This window comes from Halyomorpha halys, unplaced genomic scaffold (genome assembly GCF_000696795.3).
Source record: "Halyomorpha halys isolate HHAL.00 unplaced genomic scaffold, Hhal_1.1 Scaffold134.1, whole genome shotgun sequence".
NCBI lineage: Eukaryota > Metazoa > Arthropoda > Insecta > Hemiptera > Pentatomidae > Halyomorpha > Halyomorpha halys.
In genome coordinates this window covers 93,104-115,043 of record NW_027107159.1, presented here as the reverse complement: position 1 = coordinate 115,043, position 21,940 = coordinate 93,104, and the positions used below count along the sequence as shown (strand labels likewise).

At 29.4% G+C, this 21,940-nt stretch overlaps 1 protein-coding gene across 1 annotated transcript in view; it reads left to right on the top strand.

Moving 5' to 3' along the window:
- LOC106678323 (casein kinase I) overlaps positions 1-21,940 on the top strand; it is a gene marked incomplete in the record, with an annotated part of 57,681 nt that overhangs the window by 15,683 nt on the left and 20,058 nt on the right. The window contains 2 exon segments of the mRNA XM_067045452.1: positions 15,026-15,391; positions 15,550-15,628. Coding sequence (XP_066901553.1) covers positions 15,026-15,391; positions 15,550-15,628 — 445 coding nt within the window.

The window sequence follows — 21,940 nt, the reverse complement described above, 5'->3', positions numbered from 1 at the left end:
TAAACGAAACTCAGACAAATAGTTAAACTGAAAGACTCTACATTTTCTATTCAGTTTTGTTATTCTTTCAATTATCATTTCCAAAATGTTAAAGTCGAAATATTTTTAAACTCGTAGAACCTCGCTGCTCCGTCTCCGCTTTCTACTTGATATACTCCTGGTTCGTTATTATTGCTATCAAATCCTATTTAAAATGGAAAGTCTTACACAACGATCTGTGTCCATGAAAACGCTCTTAGCTCTAAAACGAAATTGAAATTACGTTGGTACATACCTGGGGAGTTACAGGGAGTTTACAATTTTTTTATTTTAACATTTTCTCGATAACATAGCTCGTAATGATTCCGATTGAATTCGTTATTCCAATGTACAGTTAGGTTATCTTTAATATTATTATATTTAATAATATTAAATAATAATAATAATTTATATTATGCTGGTCTCATCCTTATTTAGCTTGTTCGACAGTGTTTAAATCTGAAAATTTTATAATAACTTTCTCCAAAGTAGCTTTAATTTTGTCAATTCAAAATAATTAACCCTATCTCATTGTTAGCTGCTATACAAAAAGGATAAGGATTTTATAATTAAATAAAGAAGAAATATTTACCTTGTCATAAAAATTTGGAAATGTAAATATAGGATAGGTGTAATGGGGAAGAGTGGGAAAAAATGCATTAATGAACATAAGAGAGAAATTCTTTATTCGGGAATACGGGCCAAATAGATCAGGTAGTTAAAACACACAGCGTACTTATCAATCCATGATTAGATATATATAAACACTACCATAACTAGCAAAAATAAAAAGTTCTCCTTTTTATTTATTTTTATACAAGAATTGGTTATTACCTAAATACAACAATATATTTCAAATATTTTTTTTTTACAATTTTATTTTATTTGTACTACTTTTTATCGCTTTATAAAGTTATATTACATTTTCCTTATTCATTCTTTTCATTAGACCACAGAGTTCATGCCGTTTCTCAATTTCAGGGACTTTTTAAATATTGTTAGATTCAAGTCTCTTCTTCCCGTTTTAAGCTAATATTTCAAAAGTGATGTAGAACCGTCGCTCCCCGGGGGTCTTAGCGCGGGGCGGGTCCGGCGGGGAAGGATTGCTTTTTTTTTTTGTGTTATGATCTTGTGAGGTTGTGACATCGACCAACCTACTCGCTACAACCCTCTATTCCATACGTTGCAACTAGCGCCCCCACCAGTGCGGTGGCAACAGGTAGCATTATAGCCACTTCAGCTGTAGTAATCTGTACATATTGTAAATAGTCGAAGATTTAGACCTTATTTTTAAGATCATTAACTCCTACTAGTGGTATGCCCCAATTAATTAAGATTAACTCAAAACTGTCAAATAAAGTCAATACTCATTCACGTTTTAAAATATAACAACGTTTCGGATAAAAACAAAACCCCACTACACAGACTGTAAAAACACAAAACAAAACTTTATTTCAAATAGGGGCTTTGAAACCCACTCCCCCCCCCAAAAAAACAAAAAAACAAATAAAACTTTCCATTAACCCTACCTACATATTCTCTCTATTCCACTCTCGTACCTCCCTTCTCCAGTGATCCGTATGACACGTTCAATCCCTTACACAAATTAAAAGAAATTATCAATAAATAATAATATTTAAATTAATGAAAAATAAAATAGTTTCAGCAGTAGAACAATTATAATACAAATAAATTAGTTTTAAAAAACTAATAAATAAATTAAAAAACATCAATAAATTATTAAAGTAAATGAATAAGAAAAAAAAATCGGGTTAAAAACCTAAACAAAAATAAATAAATGTTTTCGTGTTGCATGGTTATTATGACAATCTCAGTTTTTACTTTTAATTTCTTTTTATATCATAGTATAAAGTTAGCTGCAATAAGGGTTGTAATTTTGATCGATATTATTTGATTATACTTCTTTTTTGAAATATTATACGTATTGAAAACATTTTCTTTATTACCATTATTTATGTACGAAAATACTGTAAAGGTTAGGTTCTATTTTTCTTTCTATAATTCCTTTCTCCAGATAAGCTAAGCTTGACAAAATGTTGCGTATTAAATCCAGTTAAGGTTTGATGTCTATATTTGGAGGAGTGAGATAACAGCGGATCATAAATTTACTTATACTATTCGTGCCAAAAATACTTAAGATATGGGTGTTAATTATATATCGTCATCACTTGTTTAATTATGACTAATTGTTGCTTATTCAATTGAATTTATTCATTTCTATTTAGAAACAATCTTAAATTGTAACACTTAAAACTTGGTTTTAATTAGCGTTTTTGTAAAAATCATTTATTATTTTTGTTATTAAGTAAAAAGTTTGCTAGTCAAATATCGATGGCTTACTTCACAGTGGTGCTAAGTTCATTTCCATTAGCTTTGAAAAAAAATACAATTAAAGGTTTACTAAATCTCTCTTTTAGTAAAATTACAACTTTTCAATTATTTTTTTAACTGAGCAGCTTTATCTATAAATTCTGAATCTGTTGTCAAAAGATTATTTGATAAGTTGTGATTTCTCTAAAAAAGAGATATCCTTTAATTACATTGTTTGTAAAGCTAGTGGAAATGTAATTAGCACTACTGTGAAATAAACCATCCGTATGTACATCTACTTTCAGAAAAATAAAAAAAAAATAAAGAAAGTTGGTAACTGGGTGAGTGAGAATAGCCATTACTTCAGTAAGAATCTTATAGGTGCTTTTTTCGACAATCAAAATTTGTTTTTATCGCTCAAACTCGAATACCAGTAACTTTTTTTTCTTATCTTATCGGTAATATCTCATTGAATGTAGGGGTTTATAACCTCTCAAATATTCATAAAACTTAGATCAGTGGTTTTCGAGTTAACAATAGGAAACTAGTTGTGTTAAATATTTAATTAATATGTTATCTATACCTATTATAAAAACTTCATAGTTCATATTTGATTGAATTGTACTTTCATTTTACTTTTTTATGTCCATCATAACTATCTGAAAGAAAAAAATAAAACGCTGATTCGTGAAAACATACATACACTCTCGATTTCTGCTGTGTTTTTTTAGTCTACTTTCTTTTTTGAAGAATAAATAATATGAGAAAAAAAAAACAAGGGATTGATAAAAAAACAAAGAGTTTTGTGAAAACACATTACGTTTTATATATTTATAACTTTTTATTTAGTAATGAATTTTTGAATAATACATTTTTAATTAATCTTTTTCGTTATTTGACCTCAATATTTTTTTTTTAAATTTGTAATATCTTGTAAGGTCAAAAACTTAAAAAATATTATGTTTTAACCCATATTTTTCTGGACTCAGCACAATACAATTCACTCGTTGGTTTACTAAAAATGTACATCTACAATTTTATACAATTTGTTAGTGTCATTTATGGTAATAAATAGAGAAAACGACCAATAAATAAAATGTTATTTTAAATTTATGTTGTAGTTACTTATTATATTAAAGTCATCAGCATGAAAATAATTTTCAACTTCTATAACAAATATTGTTATTTGACTAATGATCTCTGCTCAAAAAAAAATGTTAAATTGTTAAATATATATATATATATATATATAGAGCTGACCGTAAAACTTAAATATTAGAAGATGGTCTGGATTGAAGTCAAAAAAAGGACAAATAGTTTATAACTATATAATGTCCGACGTTTCGCCCCACTTTGCAGGGTTCATCAGGGCTAAAAAGATACAAAAAACAACTAAGAATATTACAACAATAAGATACAATAAGGTAATTTGTAAACTCAAATTACTTTATTGTTGTAATGTTCTTAGTTTTTTTTTTTGTATATTTTTAGCCCTGATGAAGCCCTGCAAAGTGGGGCGAAACGTCGGACATTCTATAGTTAAACTATTTGTTCTTTTCTTAACCGCAACTCTGACCATCTTCATATATTTAAATTGTTATAAAGTTTGATAGTAGACTGTGGGTGGGGAGTAGGAAGTATTGTAATTATTATTTCTATATGAGAGAATTTCAGATATTAGGAACGCACTTGAGATGTTCAGAATCATTTACGGTTGTTTTTTTCTGTAAATAAATTTTCTTTTTATTGTATTTTTTTCTCTATCCAAAATCTATATGATGTATTTGCTGAGGAGTGGAACACAGTATTCTTGCAAGGTCCAAAATTGAAATAAATATACGTGTTAAAAACGTATTTTTGTTTTAATTTTTTGTCCTTAGAAATTATAAACTTTAATATATATATATTTTATTTCTAGTGCCTGATATTGACCTTTTAAATATTAATCAAATTTAGTTTCGTTCTTTCTGAGTTACCTGAAAAAAACCTATCCTAAAAATGTTACCGCTTCCACAGCCACAAGTTGTAATTCCATACCGGTTTTTAACGTTATGTTTAACCTTGAAAAATTGGAGTTCATCAAAAACACTTAAGAGGAAATCTTTGAATGTATACATCAAAATTAATAGAAGTAAAAAAGTCACTGGAGATGGGTTTTAATTTACTCCAGATATCATTCAATATATATTCCAAAACTTCAACTTAGCCATCGAAGGTTATTTTTCTTTCAAAATTCTCGACCTAAAAAAAATCTCTCTAATAAAAAAAACTGGTTCTGTAGTTTTGCAGAACAATAGGTCCTTATAAATAGGGGACATGCTAATAACGAAAGTACAGAACACGTTTTAGCGAGTTTACCATTTTAAAAATCATATGACCCTAAAAGAGAGGGCAGATGTTTGAATGTACCGTTAGGAACCACGGGCGACATACACTCAGCAAATTTATCACTTTTACATAATTTTTTTTTCCTTCTCATAATTGATTTATTCTAAGATATTTTAGAGTAGAGAAAATATTACATAAAAATAGGTTGATAATGTTTACTTTATTGCTGTCTTATAAATAAATACAAATTGCTCTATTACAAAAATCTACAAACACTGGTTAACATAGAATTTAACAAGGACAAGAGTGCTGTTGAAAATGGGTTGTCTGGTTTATATTGTTTGAAAGGTATACAGTTTAAATTATAAAATAAATGTTAGAAGTTAATAAATTAACTTATTTTATAAATTAGGTTTGAGGCAACAAGAACGGAGCAAGTAATTATTATTTGATTTTGTGACAAACGACGTTGTGTGTACATGACATTGGGGGGGAAAAAAGGGAAAAGAAACCCGACTACTGTTCAATCAGTTGTAAAAAATTGTAGTCTCCAGGCATCCAAGAATGAATATGACGGTTTGGTACGTACCAATTTGAGCAGGTTGCTGACTTTACATACCAAAGTTCGAAGATCAAAAATCACAAGCATCTTTGGAAACGAAAAGGATTATTCCTGTAAACCGGTGCTAACATACTTAAGGGTGAAACATTTTTCAATCAAGTCTTGTACCTTTACGGCCCAAGTACATTCTAAATAAGAAACTGATTCATCCAGAAATATAGACGAGAAACCTGGACTACAACTAAAGCTTAGGAATAATATTTTAAATTCAAGTCATAGACGTAGATATGGACCTGTTCATATGCGATGAAGCAATCTGGAAATGTACGAGTTGTTCGGAAATCCTAATGTAGTTGAAACCATGAACAGTGAAGTTTTATATAGGCCGGTGATGTAGAGTAAATGGACGTTGACATGATCCCAAAGAAGCTGCCGATGGAAGCCATACATGGAATGGACTAAGATGGCTGGTCCATGTGGTCGATGACGTGAAGAATATTGGAATTCGAAACTGGATGGTGGCCAAACTGAGGCTGGGAAAGCCATGACTTGTTTGTGTGTTACTGTGCTAAAGTAAAAGTTTAATTAATTAATCTATTATCAGGCTATTAACCATTAGCCCCTATAAACAACGTTAAAAAAAAACTAACAAAACGTTAGGGGATGAGAATTTGAAGTTGATCCGCCCAGATGGGAATAGAACCGCCACTGCTGCAGACCCGAGGTTGCTAAGGTAACACTCGGATACCACAGTTTCAAGCTTATCAAGAACTAAAAGTTCTTGAAGCCTACCGCTTATAGATTATTATTTTTTATATATGTATATTTCTCCATTACCAGGCAGGCCTTGCTGGTGGCCTTGCATGCTTATTACTGTAACGTTTTGTTAGTTTTTTAATTATTTATTTATTTTTAACTTTGATAATACATACTTGAAATGGACAAAGAACTTTTAGGTCTCGATTACCTTAGCAACCTCGAGCCTGCAGCAATACTGGTTCCATGAATGAATACTCGTATTTTCGGATCACTCCGGCTCAATTAGGTTTGTAACCTGTGTTTCATTACTCGATTGCCTTTTTATTTACCTCTCTTTTTTATTGTGTAGGTTTTTTTTGTTTTAATTTTAATTTTCTTACCCTATAAAACGAGAAATACGTAATTTAAAAAAAAAAAGAAAATCAAATCACCGCACTGTAGCATGTCAAACGTATTACCTTAACGTATATCACTTAACTACTGTGCCCTTGTTGCAATTTATAAATATATTTATAATCAATAAAAAGATGTTTAAAAAATTTCCCTCCTTCATTCAAACCTATGCTTGAGCAACTCTACTCTCTTGAGCCGAATGTATACTTTAATTTTCTTTAAGAAAAATAAAAACACTTATTTTTCCACTTATAGTATTTACTTCTTTATTTGATAAACAGAGACAACTATAAAAGTAGGTATTGGATTTTCTAGTGCTGTAGAGAGCTTCATGGAAGTGTTCCTGATACCTTTACTTTTGAACATTCATTTGCCCAACTTATCAGAGCACTTACTACACAGACTATCGGACTATACATCAAAGACTATTAGCTGCCTGCAGTATCTGGTGACAGCACTTCTCCCATCCTACAAAAAAAAAACTCTACAATATGTCTTTCGTCATCCAAAAATCATTTGGAAAATATTTTGCTTGGGCTAACGGATGGGAAATAAAAATAAATGAAATCCGTTCTGATTGCCTTTCCACTCAACTATGGTTCTTTACCTCTGTGTATTTTGATAATATGCCAGCCAATTCCTAAGCCTCAGGAAGTGCATTATTTGAGACCTCATCTAGTCATGAACTTGACATGCAAAAATGTTATTAGACTCTACGGTTAAGGTATCTAAATTTTATTATCCTATTTTATTATATAGATTATTTTCCTGGTTACGTAGACAGGTGCTCTGATTAATCTTTAACTGACAATCTTGTCTTATAAAAGTAATTAAATTTTAATGAGCCTACAGCACTGAATTATGGGAAGCGTCCTGTTAAGTCACAAATGACCTAACTAGACAAGGGATTGAACATCCTAACTATCTCAAATATTGTCATTAAATATTGTATAAATTCCCACCCAGACAACTGACTACACGGTCTCTTATACGAAGGATCGTCGAAACCTTTTGCGTAAGGGCCATAGCGTCTCTTCGACTATTACGGACCTAACAAGATTAGCTAGCTTATCATTGTAACGTATCGTTTATTATGGCTAAGGTATTCAGTTCCATTATGTATATAAATATTTTGCTAAATTATTCGGTTAATGGAAACTTTTGATTGATTTTTGTAAGACTAACTTACATTGTAAATTTTACATCACAATCAAAATAAACTTTTTTGTTTTGCTCTACAGATCTTTGGCCTCCCGATTACTGTTTTCCAGTTTGATCCACGCAACTCTTTCGCAGATTTCTTGATTCTGTCAATGCATCTGGTTTTTGACCTCCCACGTGGTCTCTTGCCAAATATACTGGCATTGTTGTGTAGAAGTATCCTGATGGGTTGCTTCGAGCCACTTACCCCCCCCCCCCTACCCAACTTAACCTCCTTGCCTTCATATCATGAGGTACTGAATAACCAGTCTCTACATGCAGTTCTCTGTGTATTAAGGCATTGATTCCAAACGAAGACTTTCCATTCAAATCTCTCGATCTGTTAGAATAGCGGTCTCGCAGCCGTATATTAGAACTTGCCTTATCATGGCATTGTACAAATCAAAAGAAACAAAAGCCGTGTAATAACCTTACATTAACATATTAATCTCTAATCCATGGAATCCATCCAGAGGACTTTAGAAGAGATATCCTTCATAATCTTTATATCATATATGTTTCAGAACAGATATTCATCGTGGCAATTCTGTTAACTGATTGATTTATTCAAATTTCAACAGTATTCAAAAATTACTTTTAATGATATTTCTCATTGTAAAATATTTACATTATTCTTCTATTATTCTGCAAACATATTGCTAACACATAAAACTACAATAGTTTACTGAGATTTACTTTAATTTACTTATTAATTAGTTAACTATATATAAAAAAGCTCTGTGCATGCACTCGCTAGTCACCTTTTAATACTTTATATGTTACATATCATATTTTCTTAAATCTTTGGCTCCCTAACGGTATATAATAAGTCTATATTACAACTCTTATTTTCAGAAACGCGTTTTCATCCAGGAAAAAAAAAATGGACAATTATTTTAAATTCTTATAAATTATAGGCATAGTAGGGTAAACTTATAATACATATTAGTAATGTATGACTTTTGTTTTATCATTTTTTTCTTTCTATGCTTTTTTTTTAAAATTTTCTCTGAACCCAATACATCTTTCCTTCTTTTCCCCCCTCTTTAACAAACATAACATTATTTATGTACTATTTGATTAAAATAAAAAAATCTACAATAATCTAAAAGGATATAGCAATATGCGTACATTGTTTAAATAAATAAATGTTATCCTATTTTAGTCTTAAAACATTTTTTAGTCCTTTATAAGTATGACGTTTCGGCCCATATGGCCATCCATATTGTTGTGATAAATAATAACAAAGAAGGTTGACTGTGATAAAAAGTTTTAATTTTCAATTTAATGTGAAAAATTGACAAATTAGGATGATTTGCGAACTGATATAAGTGATCTGGGCAGAATAACCTGCATAGGTTAAGTTTAAGTTGTTTTTTAAATGATGTAGTTCTAAATTGTATAAAGATTGTCCTTGAGGATAACCGAATTGGCCGAAACGTCGGACTTATAAAGCAATAAAAAATATTTTGAGACGAAAAATGTATTTGTTCAAACAATATTAACTAGTCTCAAGAAAGTGTAAAGATTATAAATACAATATGCATACAGTAAATATATCAGAGAAAAAAAGTAATGTTTATAAAATATAATAGATAAAAGCTTGATAACTGATAAATATATTCATAAAAAAGTAATTAATATTAAATATATTCATTAAAAAAGGAATAAAATATTTAAGGTTTATTTTCGCTGAAATTCCAATTCGATTTTTCTCGCGATCACAAAACTTTTCCCTTACTTATGTATCTTATATATAGGTAAATGAAAATAATAATTTATATATTTTCATTTTTTTTCCTCGCCCTATTTAACTTTTCTTTTTCTTTTTTTTATCGAAAATCCTTAATAATATTTTAACTGAATTAGTCTTGTTAATTAAATTTGGAAATTTATTCAAATGTTAATCTTTAGAAATTGGCAATACCATTTGGATGAGTTATGTTCCGTTGCTCAACTGGTGAAGGTTTTTCCTATCCATCTATTCAGGGAGACTATTTTTACACCTTCCCTCGCACTTTATGTCCAACATTTTCAGGTAAAAATAACTTCCTAGTTATCGGGTAGTGACTCATATGTTTAAACAATAGAATCGATATGTTTATCTTCCATTATCTGCGATGAAGCTGTCGGTTTTATTAAGTCGCAGCTGTGTGGTTTCATATAGTACGGTTTTGGATTTATTGGAAATTCGTACAAGCCTGTTCTAAACTGTTAAAAATAAAAAAGACCAAACTGTTTCTGTTGGATTTTTCATTTTCCAATACGAATGCAAATAATGACGGTACATTCCTTGCTTCCTCGACTAATAAAGTTACAGAAATATGGTAACATGTCAATAAAAGTTTACTATTTTAGGGGTATTCATGATCTTTAATTTAACATGTTAAAGCGTGTTAAATCGAAAAACTCATGTTAAATAAAGAAATATTTCCTTCTTTTACCATGTTAAACTATATAACGTGGTTCGAAGTCTGTTACTAGGTCTGTTAAATGGAGAATGACGTCACGCAATAGACCAGCTGAGCTCGTCACCATTTTGTTGGTTGTCGTGTTAGGTTATTTGCTCGTAGTTTGTGTTTTGATCGTGTTAGCATTGTTTTGGAAGTTTTCAAACGGAAAAATTTTGAAGTTTTTGTGGGTATTGATAACTTTTAGGTTTTACGCCCTTAAGTACTAATAAACAATAACTTAGAGGTAAACAATCACAAGAAGTTTTGCAAGGAAAGGTTTCTAAGCAAGTTAAGTTGCTCAGAAAATCCGTTAGGAGCTCTCATGCATTTAACATTTTTTTCTGCGAAGACTCCCATTGGAGTCCTATACTGCCTAACCATGGTTGGGGGTCAAAGTTTTCCATTTTGTGAGACCCCCACTTAATGAAAAAAGTCAACGCCCCAGGTCGGATTCAAACCGTTACCGCCAATAGAATGCATTTAACATAGGAAATCATTTTACATTTAACACATCATGAATACCCCTTTTGTCCTTAGTAGCGACTAAAATATTTAAACTTAAATTTCGAATTAAAAATCGTGTTTTACTCTTTTAGACATCGAAGAACAAATTTGTTTCCTATCTCGTCTCATCATTTCTTTCTTTTTTTATGATCCTCGTAAAATAATATTCGTTAAGTAATTAAATTTACCAAGGCAATGGCATATCTAAATGAGGCCCCGTGCTGTATAATGAACGTTGCTAAATAAGGAAATGCTCAACGGTCTTGATGCCGCCTGTGAACTTGAAATATTAAGTCCACCTTTTATTGTTTAATATTGTAATGGTCGTTGATACTTTTATTTAGTTAATAAATAATAATAACTTGTACCTTTTGTGTAAAAGAATATCGATAGTAGAGTATTTTAATATAAAAAAAAATTCATAATTTATCTTGATGGTCTGTTTGGCTTGAGAGCCCGTGGCCATTTCCTTTTCAGACGCCTCGGAGGATTATCAGGGTTTGTTAAGGATGGGAGATTGAGAAATAATGGGTTTGGGTGGGTAAAGATAGGAGGTAGGTATATCTATTTCGGGCCAAGTCTGCAACGGATGGAATGTTGAAGCCTTTATGGATGAGTTTATTTGTGACTTAATAAAGAGCATCTAGGACTTAGATTTCTATTTTATAAACTTTAAAAGAGGCGTTGCATCTATAACTAACCGTAAATTTTCAAATTGTTATTTATTTTGTAATTAACTGCCTTAATACTAGATTTTCATGAGATAATGACAGTGTCTCAAAAAAAGATTTTAGACATTTCTCTATTTAACTGTTATAGAAAAAAAAAAAATCTTTTTTCTTTGTGATGATTAATTAAATAATTGAATATTGACGGATGGTTTTGAAATACGACAGATATTTATTCATTATTCCATAAACCAGTGAGATAGTAATAAAAAAACGGAGCTAATTAAAAATGTATAATTTTTTTTTTCATTTTTCAAAATTACATATTTAAAAAAATATGAAGATGGTCGGGAGTGCGGCCGAACAGGAACAAATAAACAGTTAACAACTTTTTTTTCCGCACCCCGACCATTTCCTTGATATTTAAAATAAAAAATGTAATTTATATATTCTTCAATTACATGGCATAATTATTAATAGTTAGTTATCAATCAAATTAGTGAAATATGATTGATAATTTGTATTTTTATCGCTCGAAAACAACATGAAAAATATTTTTCAAAATGTTAACATTGTGCTACATTTTTTGAAAAAAAAATCAAGGTACCTCAAGAACAAGACATATAGATGTCTCAAGGATGACTTGATAACAAGGATAACTATCTGAATATCACAGCTACAATATCAAAAAATTGCAGGCTAGAATAAAAAAGACTTACTTAGAATAAGTTATCCTTGAGAATGGCTGGACGGGCCGAAACGTAGGAGTGGAATAATAAGAAAATAAACAAGTTGAGAATTAATGGAGATTTTTTATTATAATAAACCAGTCTCAAACAAGAATTCAAATTATTTATTAGTAGTTTATTATGTAAAATCTTATGATGTAGAGGGGGAAAAAAAATTTAAATAAATTCAGTCTTGTCCTACTTATATGAGTGGATTAAAAATACAGAATGTAATGAAAAGTCCAAAATGTGGTGCCAAATTACTAACCTTGACGTTGCCGATAGCATTATTATAATTATGGTGAGTAATAAATATTATGGCTAGTAATAATTAAATAAAGTTAAAATGTCAAAGATAATCTATCGTAGAAGTTTACTGGAAGGTAAAAAAATAAAAAAGAGCGTGGTGTTTAACTGTGTATTACCCAAAAGTCATTTTTCCTATTTCCTGAAAGAATAATGGCTAGCGAAAATAATCTGTGTTGGTTATTCATTTTATATTGTATTTCATGATTAATTTGCGTTTTCTGCCATCACCAAAGAAAGCTGAACCTTCAATGTCGTTCTACTGATAGATTTATCTGTCGGATACCGCCGAAGATAGGTTTCCATAGAGGTTTATAAACTGGCCTTGGGCACCAGTGAAAGTTCTACCTACACAATACACCTTTGTCTCAGGGTCTACCCCTCTCCTTTATCTTTCAAGCTGTTCCGTCATGAAAAACACCAAAATTATGTTATATTACTTTTAAAAAAATAATGATAAAAAATAAATCGGTAGATTTCTCCTCTGGCCTTTCTTAAAATCACTTTTGTCAGTTTTTTTTTTTTAAGCCACGCGCCGATTATTAAACGAAAGCTCAGTATTTTTCCTGTGTAAGCTGTACGAAAATAACTATTGAATTATATAATTAATTTATTATTTAAAGTATTAGTTTTATGTCTTTTATCGCTTCCAATTGTATAGCCGCTTTCTCACTAACTATCGAATACTGTTATGTGAAACTTTAATTGTATAAAAAGCACTGAAGCGGACATAAACTAATTTAAAACACAATCGATTATCTAATATAATAACTCTTAAAATAGATCGAAATCGATTCTAAAGCAACTGTTGTATAAATATTATTTATATATTTGCTTACATTTACATGTTTTTTCAAGTATGTTCGTATGCAGAGAAATTAGTTTGAAAAGGACGTAATTACGTAAATTAAAATTATTAGGGTTTACTGGTAGTTGAGAAAACGTAGGAATAAGTTAATATCATCTGAAATTTTTTTGTAAGTCTTATTCAACAGAATCTTAAAAGTATTTATATAAAAGCTCTAACAACAATAAAATTTTATACAAAGCATGAAAAAACCCTCTAATTTTTATTAACCAAGGTTTTTAAACTTGCATTATTTTTTTTATGTAACAAATTTATGCTTAAATTAAGTTTAAGAAACTTGTTTTGTTGAAATTAGAGGTTTTTTTCATGCTTTGTATAAAATTTTATAAAGCAAAGAGTGTGAGCTTGTTTCTGTTAGTCCCTTCATATAAACATACACTTAATATTCTTGATAAATTTCTACTTGATTAACTACATAGAAAACTTAAAAAGAAAAAAAAAATTGGATTATTCCTGTACATGGTCAAACCCCACATTAATAAATCAAAGGAATAAAAATAAAATTAGTTACATAGAACGGTTTCAGGTAATTGAGAAAACTTCCTCAGTTTCTTCAACAGCTTGGAAACTACAATAATTTGTATTTATGTTATGTTCTTTTCAAACCAATTTCTTTTCATTTGGATTCACTGGTTTTTCACGTTTACTTTAAAATTTGATGAAGTGGAGAGTGTGAGTTTTAGTCGGACCCTTCACATAATGTGTTTAATAATATAGTACTAGTTCACTTTATTACCCTTACCGTTCTATTTCCTTCTAAAACAAATATTAACGTTTCAACAATTTATTTTACTAAGGTGATACTAAAATTGTTAATTCTTGTTCAATAAAGTATATGAGTTAATTCAGTTTGTTGACTTTTGAAGACAACTTCAATAAGTTGTTGGCTTTAGATGACAACTTCAATAAGTTGTTGGCTTTAGATGACAACTTCAATAAGTTGTTGGATTTAGATGACAACTTCAATAAGTTGTGACAACTTCAATAAGTTGTTGGCTTTAGATGACAACTTCAATAAGTTGTTGGCTTTAGATGACAACTTCAATAAGTTGTTGGATTTAGATGACAACTTCAATAAGTTGTTGGTTTTAGGTGACAACTTCAATAAGTTGTTGGTTTTAGGTGACAACTTCAATAAGTTGTTGGCTTTAGGTGACAACTTCAATAAGTTTTTGGCTTTAGATGACATCTTCTCATCTTAAAGGAATTCAGTTTTATTAGTTTATAGTTAAATGTTGTGTATTGGTATATTTCTTCCTAGAAGTGGAAAGGATCCTTTTCTTCATTATTAATTCTTCTTTAAACTTAATGAATCCCTCTTTTTGTTTGTGCAGCTATTTACTAAAGGAAGTTGATACTCATTTTCTTTCCACACACCATTTAGAAACTCGTTTTTAACTTGTTATTACAGATGACATTGATAATGTTGTATTTTGGATTTTTATTTGACTGTTGGTTTTGAACTGTTGAAAAGGCAAGGTTTTAATTGGTTTCTTGGATAATAAAGAACTTTGATTTTATATGTTTTGTTGGCCATTATTGAAATTACTATCCGTTAGTCTTGGAGTAGCATTGACTCGAGCCATAAATCAAAGTTAACATTTTGTAGCTACTTTAGTAATTTTAAATTGTGATTGTTTTGACTCATTTTTATTTTTATTTTAGCATAAAACTGTCATTTTAAATGAAGTGTCAGATAATCTTAGGAGTAAGATACTTATTCCTTCCAATTTGTATTAAGTATCATTCGGAAATCACTCTTATCACGATTATTAGTTGCCAATTTTCTTTATTTGCTTAATGTAAACCCTTCTTTTATGAAATCTTATCAGGAAAAAAAACACTTTGTTATAACTGAGCTCAATATTATTAGAATTATTAATTATGTATGGAAATTTCTTTTTTAGGTGGTACGGCATAGAAAGAGATTACAATGTCCTGGTCATGGAACTGCTTGGACCTTCTCTTGAGGATTTATTCAATTTTTGTTCCCGCCGATTCACGATAAAAACAGTACTGATGCTTGCAGATCAGATGATTAAATTAATAGAAACAATTCACGAAAAGGCATTTATACATAGAGATATAAAACCAGATAACTTCCTAATGGGGATTGGACGGCACTGTAATCAGCTTTACCTTATTGATTTCGGCCTGGCGAAAAAGTACCGTGACATGAGAACAAGACTTCACATATCATATCGAGAGGATAAAAATCTCACAGGAACTGCTAGATATGCTTCTATCAATGCTCATCTGGGTATTGAGCAAAGGTATTATTTAATTCTTTTAGTTAATGTATTACTCATTATTACTTTTACTTTGTAATTCAAGATATATATTTAAAGTAATATTTAATCTGTAAATCTAAACAATTAGGCTTTTTTTTTAGTTTTAAAATTCAGTCATTATTCTTTTTTTTTCTTTTCAGTCGACGTGATGATATGGAATCACTAGGCTATGTTATGATGTATTTTAATCGGGGCAGCCTTCCTTGGCAGGGTCTTAAGGTAAGAATTTTTTTTTAAAAATAATTTAGCAGAAAAATTATAGAAATCACACCATCTCATTATTTTAGTTAAATATAAACAATATAAATTTTTCATTTCGGCTAAATTTCTTATTAAATTGTTTTAAGTATCAATGATATATGAACCATTTATTTGTCATATTCTATGCTTGAAATGTTGGTTAATGAACGTCGTTACTTAAGGGTGATTCCTCGTAGCTCCTAAAACATTTGTATACCATTTAAAAAAATAAATAAAAATTACTGCTTCATTGCAGAGGCATCTTCTTCTTCGGCATTCTTCCCTTAGATAGCCAGATATAGCCATAATAGGAAGTAAGTACGTGGAGTTGTATTTCCCATCTGCATCTTGAACTCCTCTGACTTCAGCAGTCTTTGATGGGTGAGGTATCTTAGAAGTTTTGCTGACGTACTGCCGGTCTCCAACTCCACCTGTAGATGTCTGCTCATGGGTCCATCCAACTCTTACTATCTCCGGTCTCATATCTGTTGCCTATCACCAGGGATATTTTACATGACCTCTCAGTCTAGATCTGCCATTTTTGGCAAAAGCAGGGCCTCCTTTAGCTTATAGATGGTTTTGGGAATAATGTCCTTGGAGGTTTTGTTTCTCCTGCTGTTCCCCTGTCAATGGAGAAGGACTAATCACCTAGGTCAATCCTAAGTATAGGTGCTACCTCCCTGCAACACCTTGATCTCCTAGAGGCATCTCAAAAGATTTCTGAATTCATAAAAAATTATATAGGTATCCTACATAATGATGGTGAAGACTTAACATCTTTAGGATCGTTTTTTAAATATTAAAATCATACTATTGATTTTTTCGAGTTACGAGGTATCACAGCTTAAGTGGCCAAGGTGCTTATTATTGCCCGTTATACTGTGTGCCTTTGGATTATAATTCATTTAAACACTAGTTCACTTACACCTGCTTCTTTATCCATATTTTGAGAGAAATAAAATCATCAAGTGGTTTGGTTTGATGAATCTTGTTGTTGGAGAGAAAATTTTCAACAAACAAGCTGTCTGTGCTCCACAGTTTCTTCGGCGTTAAATTTGTATTCTATTTCTTACATATCTGTTTTATACACATATGTAGATGATAAAATGCTTTTATTTTACTGAAAAACATGTTTCATATTTTCTTTTTTAAAGATTATACTCTACTTATATTTCCAAAAATAATATTTCAAACTTATTTAAAGGTTTGTACAGTAAATTAGCTTTTGTAAGTCAAGTTGTAATGGTAATGATTATGGACCACATACCTAAAGAATTTATTTATTTATGTATTTATGAAAGATCACATTTTCAGAAATAATTCTGTAAACGAATGCTGTTAATTGTTTTTCTCCGTGTTTACTGTTTTGTTTTTTAAATCATATTGATAGTTTTCGATAGATGACTATTAAAGATGAGATGGGCTCAGTTACTGTCAAGAAAATTTGAAAAATAATAAAAACTATTTATTGAAAGCCGTTGTTTTGACCCACATTGCAGTTCTTCATCAGGGCTATAAAGAAACTAGATACAGTAAGGTGAAACTATTTAAAGAGTACTAAGAATGACTTGTGATATGACTAAAAGATGGAGAAACAATGTAATATGCCAGAAATAGTATGAAAGCCGAAAATTACAAAATGTAAACTGATAAACTAATTATACTGGCTAAGTTTATTAAAAATAATAACAGACAGATTGTTAAATATATAACCATAGGTTGATAACAGAATTTAAAGCTTTTTTTGGAAGGCTGCATTTTTAGTAATATTCAGGGGTATTAAATTTGAAATGAGAGAAACATGTAGTACATAACTAATACGAATTTAACAAATAAAATATTTTAATAAATAATTCAAAACACTATCCAATTATAGTCTCAAAACTTTTATTTCTTTTACACGTCCAACGTTTCGGCCAATTCGGCCATCTTCAGGGACAATCTACTTCAAAAAGTTTCTATTATATGTATGATCCTACAAACAATTTAAATACTTAATATTATTATTTATAATTTACCTTACCTTAGTAAATAATAAAGTAAAAAATAAAAAATTTTATGGATGCAATTACATTAAAGGACTATCTGAAGATATAAAGAAATCATTTACGATGTTGATGAGTACTCCCTAAGTCATAGACCCAATAATAAAATAAAGAACTATTATAGTATATTAAAGGACAAAATTGATACAAGAAATCAATCGGGATTAATATATAAATAAAATATATATAAATAAAATTCCCTGTCTAAATTCTCCAGCTATATATATAGGTGAGACAAAGCAATTATTGGGTGACAGAATTTATCAACACAATAATGATTTGAAAATAAGGAGAAGGATCCAAATAGTTTTATTTGTAGTCCAGCATGCAACCAAAAACCAACATATTTTTGATTTTGAAAATACACTCATTTTACATAAAGAGAATAATACATTCAAAAGGAAAATACTGGAATCCATTTACATATCTGAAAATATTGATTACACAGTAAATTTCAAAACAGATACGAGGAATTTAAATCAACATTATGCAGAGATATTAAGTAAGATTAATTTATAAATAATATAGGATAAATTGTATATGGATAATTATAGTTGGCCTTGATAGGAATTTTGCTAATGTAATAAAGAGAAAAATTGACAAAAATGTAGTTATGATAAATAATTTTTTAAATGCTTGAACTGAGTAGAGGAAGGTTACAAGTAAGGTTGTGATAAAAGTGTATTAATAGTGTTTGCAGAGAAACAATTTTGACTGTGGTTTTTAATGGATAATTGACTTATTAGGTAATTAAACATATGTGGGATATACTTATTAACAAAAAATAATTTTACCTAATGTTTTTAATGTTTTCATAGATATAAATGTTTTGACCTGGGCAGAATAGCCTGAATGAAGTTTTTAGAGTGGTTAAATTATATGTTTTCATAGTGGTATTGAGGTAAGGTAAATTATAAATAATAATATTAAGTATTGAAATTGTTTGTAGGATCATACATATAATAGAAACTTTTTGTAGTAGATTGTCCCTGAAGATGGCCGAATTGGCCGAAACGTTGGACGTGTAAAAGAAATAAAAGTTTTGAGACTATAATTGGAAAGTGTTTTGAATTATTTATTAAAAAATTACCAGTCTCAAGAAAAAATTTTAAGATTATAAAAAAATAAAATACTGTTATTATATACCAAGTTTAGAGACACTTATAGTTGATAAATCATTTAATCAAAAATGATTTATTATTTATTAATGATTTAAGCCTAGGTAAGGCTGGTAAAATAAGCAAAAATAATGAGGTTGTGAAGTTAATGTTCAAGAAATCAAGAAGACATCAAAATTAAAGTTCTTGATAACAAATAAAATCAGAGTACTGCATAGAAAGTAATTTGAAAATAAACGATTGAAGAAAGAAAGAGAAATGTTACGGAAGTGTGGGTTTGCATTTCAGTCATCAGAAAAATATTGATTTAAGCATTGAGTTTATTACAAAGAGATTAAAGATCTGCATCGTTTATCTCACAAATAGCGATACAAGATAAATAAAGAATGAAATAATGTTCAAATCATTGATTGATGACAAGAGATATGAACTGAGTAAAAAGGCAATAAAAATTAAATTTATATTAAAAGTTGATTTTAAGGAATAAGAATAATAGATGTAAAATCAAGTAATTAATGAGAAGAGAGAAATTTTTTTTTTTTTTTTACTTTATTAAGTTTATTCACAACTTAATAAAGAGAGAAATAACTAAAAAAAAAAATTACAAATAACTACTAACATAGTTAAGTTGCTAATTTTCTCAGCATACTGAATTATCTATTTGACAATATTAAATGTTTTTTATAAGAGTAAAAATACCTTTTCTTTCTGTGTATTTTATTTATTTTATCTTAATAACCGGTTTTAGTTTTATCAACTTTCCTCTTGTTAAATCACCGTACTATAAAAATAAAATAGAACTTTAAATTATATATTAAACATCTCACTGTTATACATCTAATCAATAAGATAACATATGAAAATATAGTAAGAGGATCACCTTCATCACCATTGTGAAGAAATTGCAGGTTTAAAAAGAACAACTTAACCTTAAACTCCTAGTAGGGTACTGAGTGAAAGTTGTGCACACACTGCACACAATTTTATTGTTTAAAAAAAAAATATGGAATCCTTTAATATCGGAATCACAATCTAAAATAATATTAAAAAATAAAGAGTTAAATGGATGGGGTAAGTAAAATACTTATCGAATATTGAAATTTTGTTTTCAGTCATATAATTGACAACATGAAGTTTCGGTTAATATAGATGGTGGCATATGATTGCCAGTAGGTCTAGATTAATGGCATCTGTCATTCTCTGTAACTTGTTCTTTTAAATATATAACTTTAAAAAAAAAAAATTACTTGTAAAAGGGATGATTCTGCTACTTTTGACTCAAACCCCTTTCCCTTCAAAAATTTTCTAGTATAAGGAATTCATTTTATATCTTTGCTCTTTTCTTAATTGTCTAATCCTAATGATTCCTTACTAGCATATTATTGCTTCCTTTTCTGTCGTACTAAATATAACAATATCCACAAAACCTGTTGAGCTATCCGTATCTAGGCAATACACTTCCTGAAAACATATCGCTATGCTAATTCCGAAACCTTTTTACTACACGTGTTCTACTTTGTAGTAAGGAGGTTTTATAATTAGCAGTTTAGTTGTTCGCTTCTTCATATTATTATGCTAGTAGGTGACAAATCAAGTTGTTTTGACATTTGTCTCAATCAGTTTAACTTAGATTTTTAACTGTCATATTAGCGGTCCTAACAATAAAATCTTGGACAAAATCATTCTACAATGTGGGTTTCAATAAATAGTTGTTGCTATTTTTGAACTTTTCTTTATCGTCACCCATACCATCTTCCTGATAATTTGTTTTTCTATAATTTCCTTTTTCAATTCTCAGATTTTTAAAATGGAATGTACCACTGTTGTTGTTTTATGATGATCTTTTCCACTTCTATAGCCCATGATGCCTGCGCTATTCACATCTATATTGAATAAAAATCAAGGTAAGCATCTGTTCATGTACATGACAATTGTGAAAATAGGTGGTCTCATTAAAAACAAAAAAAAATTATTTGAAAACTGAACTTCTATTTTACCGAGTGGACGACGAAACCCAAAAGGTTTTACAAGACTTTATTTCCTATGCTTTCTTCTGGAAACAGTCATTTTGTGGTGAATGCAAAGAATGTTGGAAGACTAATACCTCTCTGGCTTAGGTTTTCTGTTATTGTTTTTTTTTATATCATTTGACAAATGGTTTACTTGAAAAGTTGTTTGTTGTCTAGCATCTCTACTTCGCTGTTCTTTTCAATACAGTATACTGTCATAGGCTTGTAAATTTTATTTCTTGTTGGCCCCTAATTTCTGAAATATCTGTTCGCATAGTGAAAGAGACTTCTACTTCTTTGTTTAATATTTTTATTTTTTACTCTTATTAGGCCAATAAATCTCTTCCTGCATGTTCCATTGATTTTGCAAGATATTCTTTCTTTCATAAACATATCTGACTGTGATGCCACTTTTATTATATTTAAATTAATTTTATTTTATAATGATGAATTCCAGGCGATATCTAAATCTTAAGCATAATTCATTATATATATTTTTTAATTTAACTGAATAGAAGCTTACTTTGTTTAAAATTTAAAATATGAATATTATACATTCTATGAGGAGAATATGATCGAGTGGGATAAGCAAAAAAAAAACAAATACATAAGTTTTGTTTATTTGTGTATTTTTTGCCGACAGCACACCCGACCACATGATCTTCTCATATTAGTCTATGGTCAACTATGAAAACATCATTGTATATTAAATTAATTATAAGTAAATTGTTAAATTTATTAAGCTTAAGGGTGGTGCCTAATTCAATCGTATTTATAAGTAAGAATGGCTCTATTAATATAAGATCCTATTAGTTTACCAATGACTGATTAATTTCTTTCCCTAAAAAAACACGTGTTCTTATATTGTTACATCTAGGGTTTCTGTTGATATGTAAATCGCTCAAGTTTTTCACATTTCAATACTACTGTTATAGTAATTTACTTCATTTTTCAATAATAATCTCTATTTCCAGTTTTGTGATGATTTATTAACTTGTCAAAACTTTTTCTATTGGACAGGGTTCAATTGTACCACACTGTCATTCTCCTATCTGTCAATTTATATTCTAAATATATTTTTTATTTGATTTTTTATATATTATTAATTGTCTTTAATAA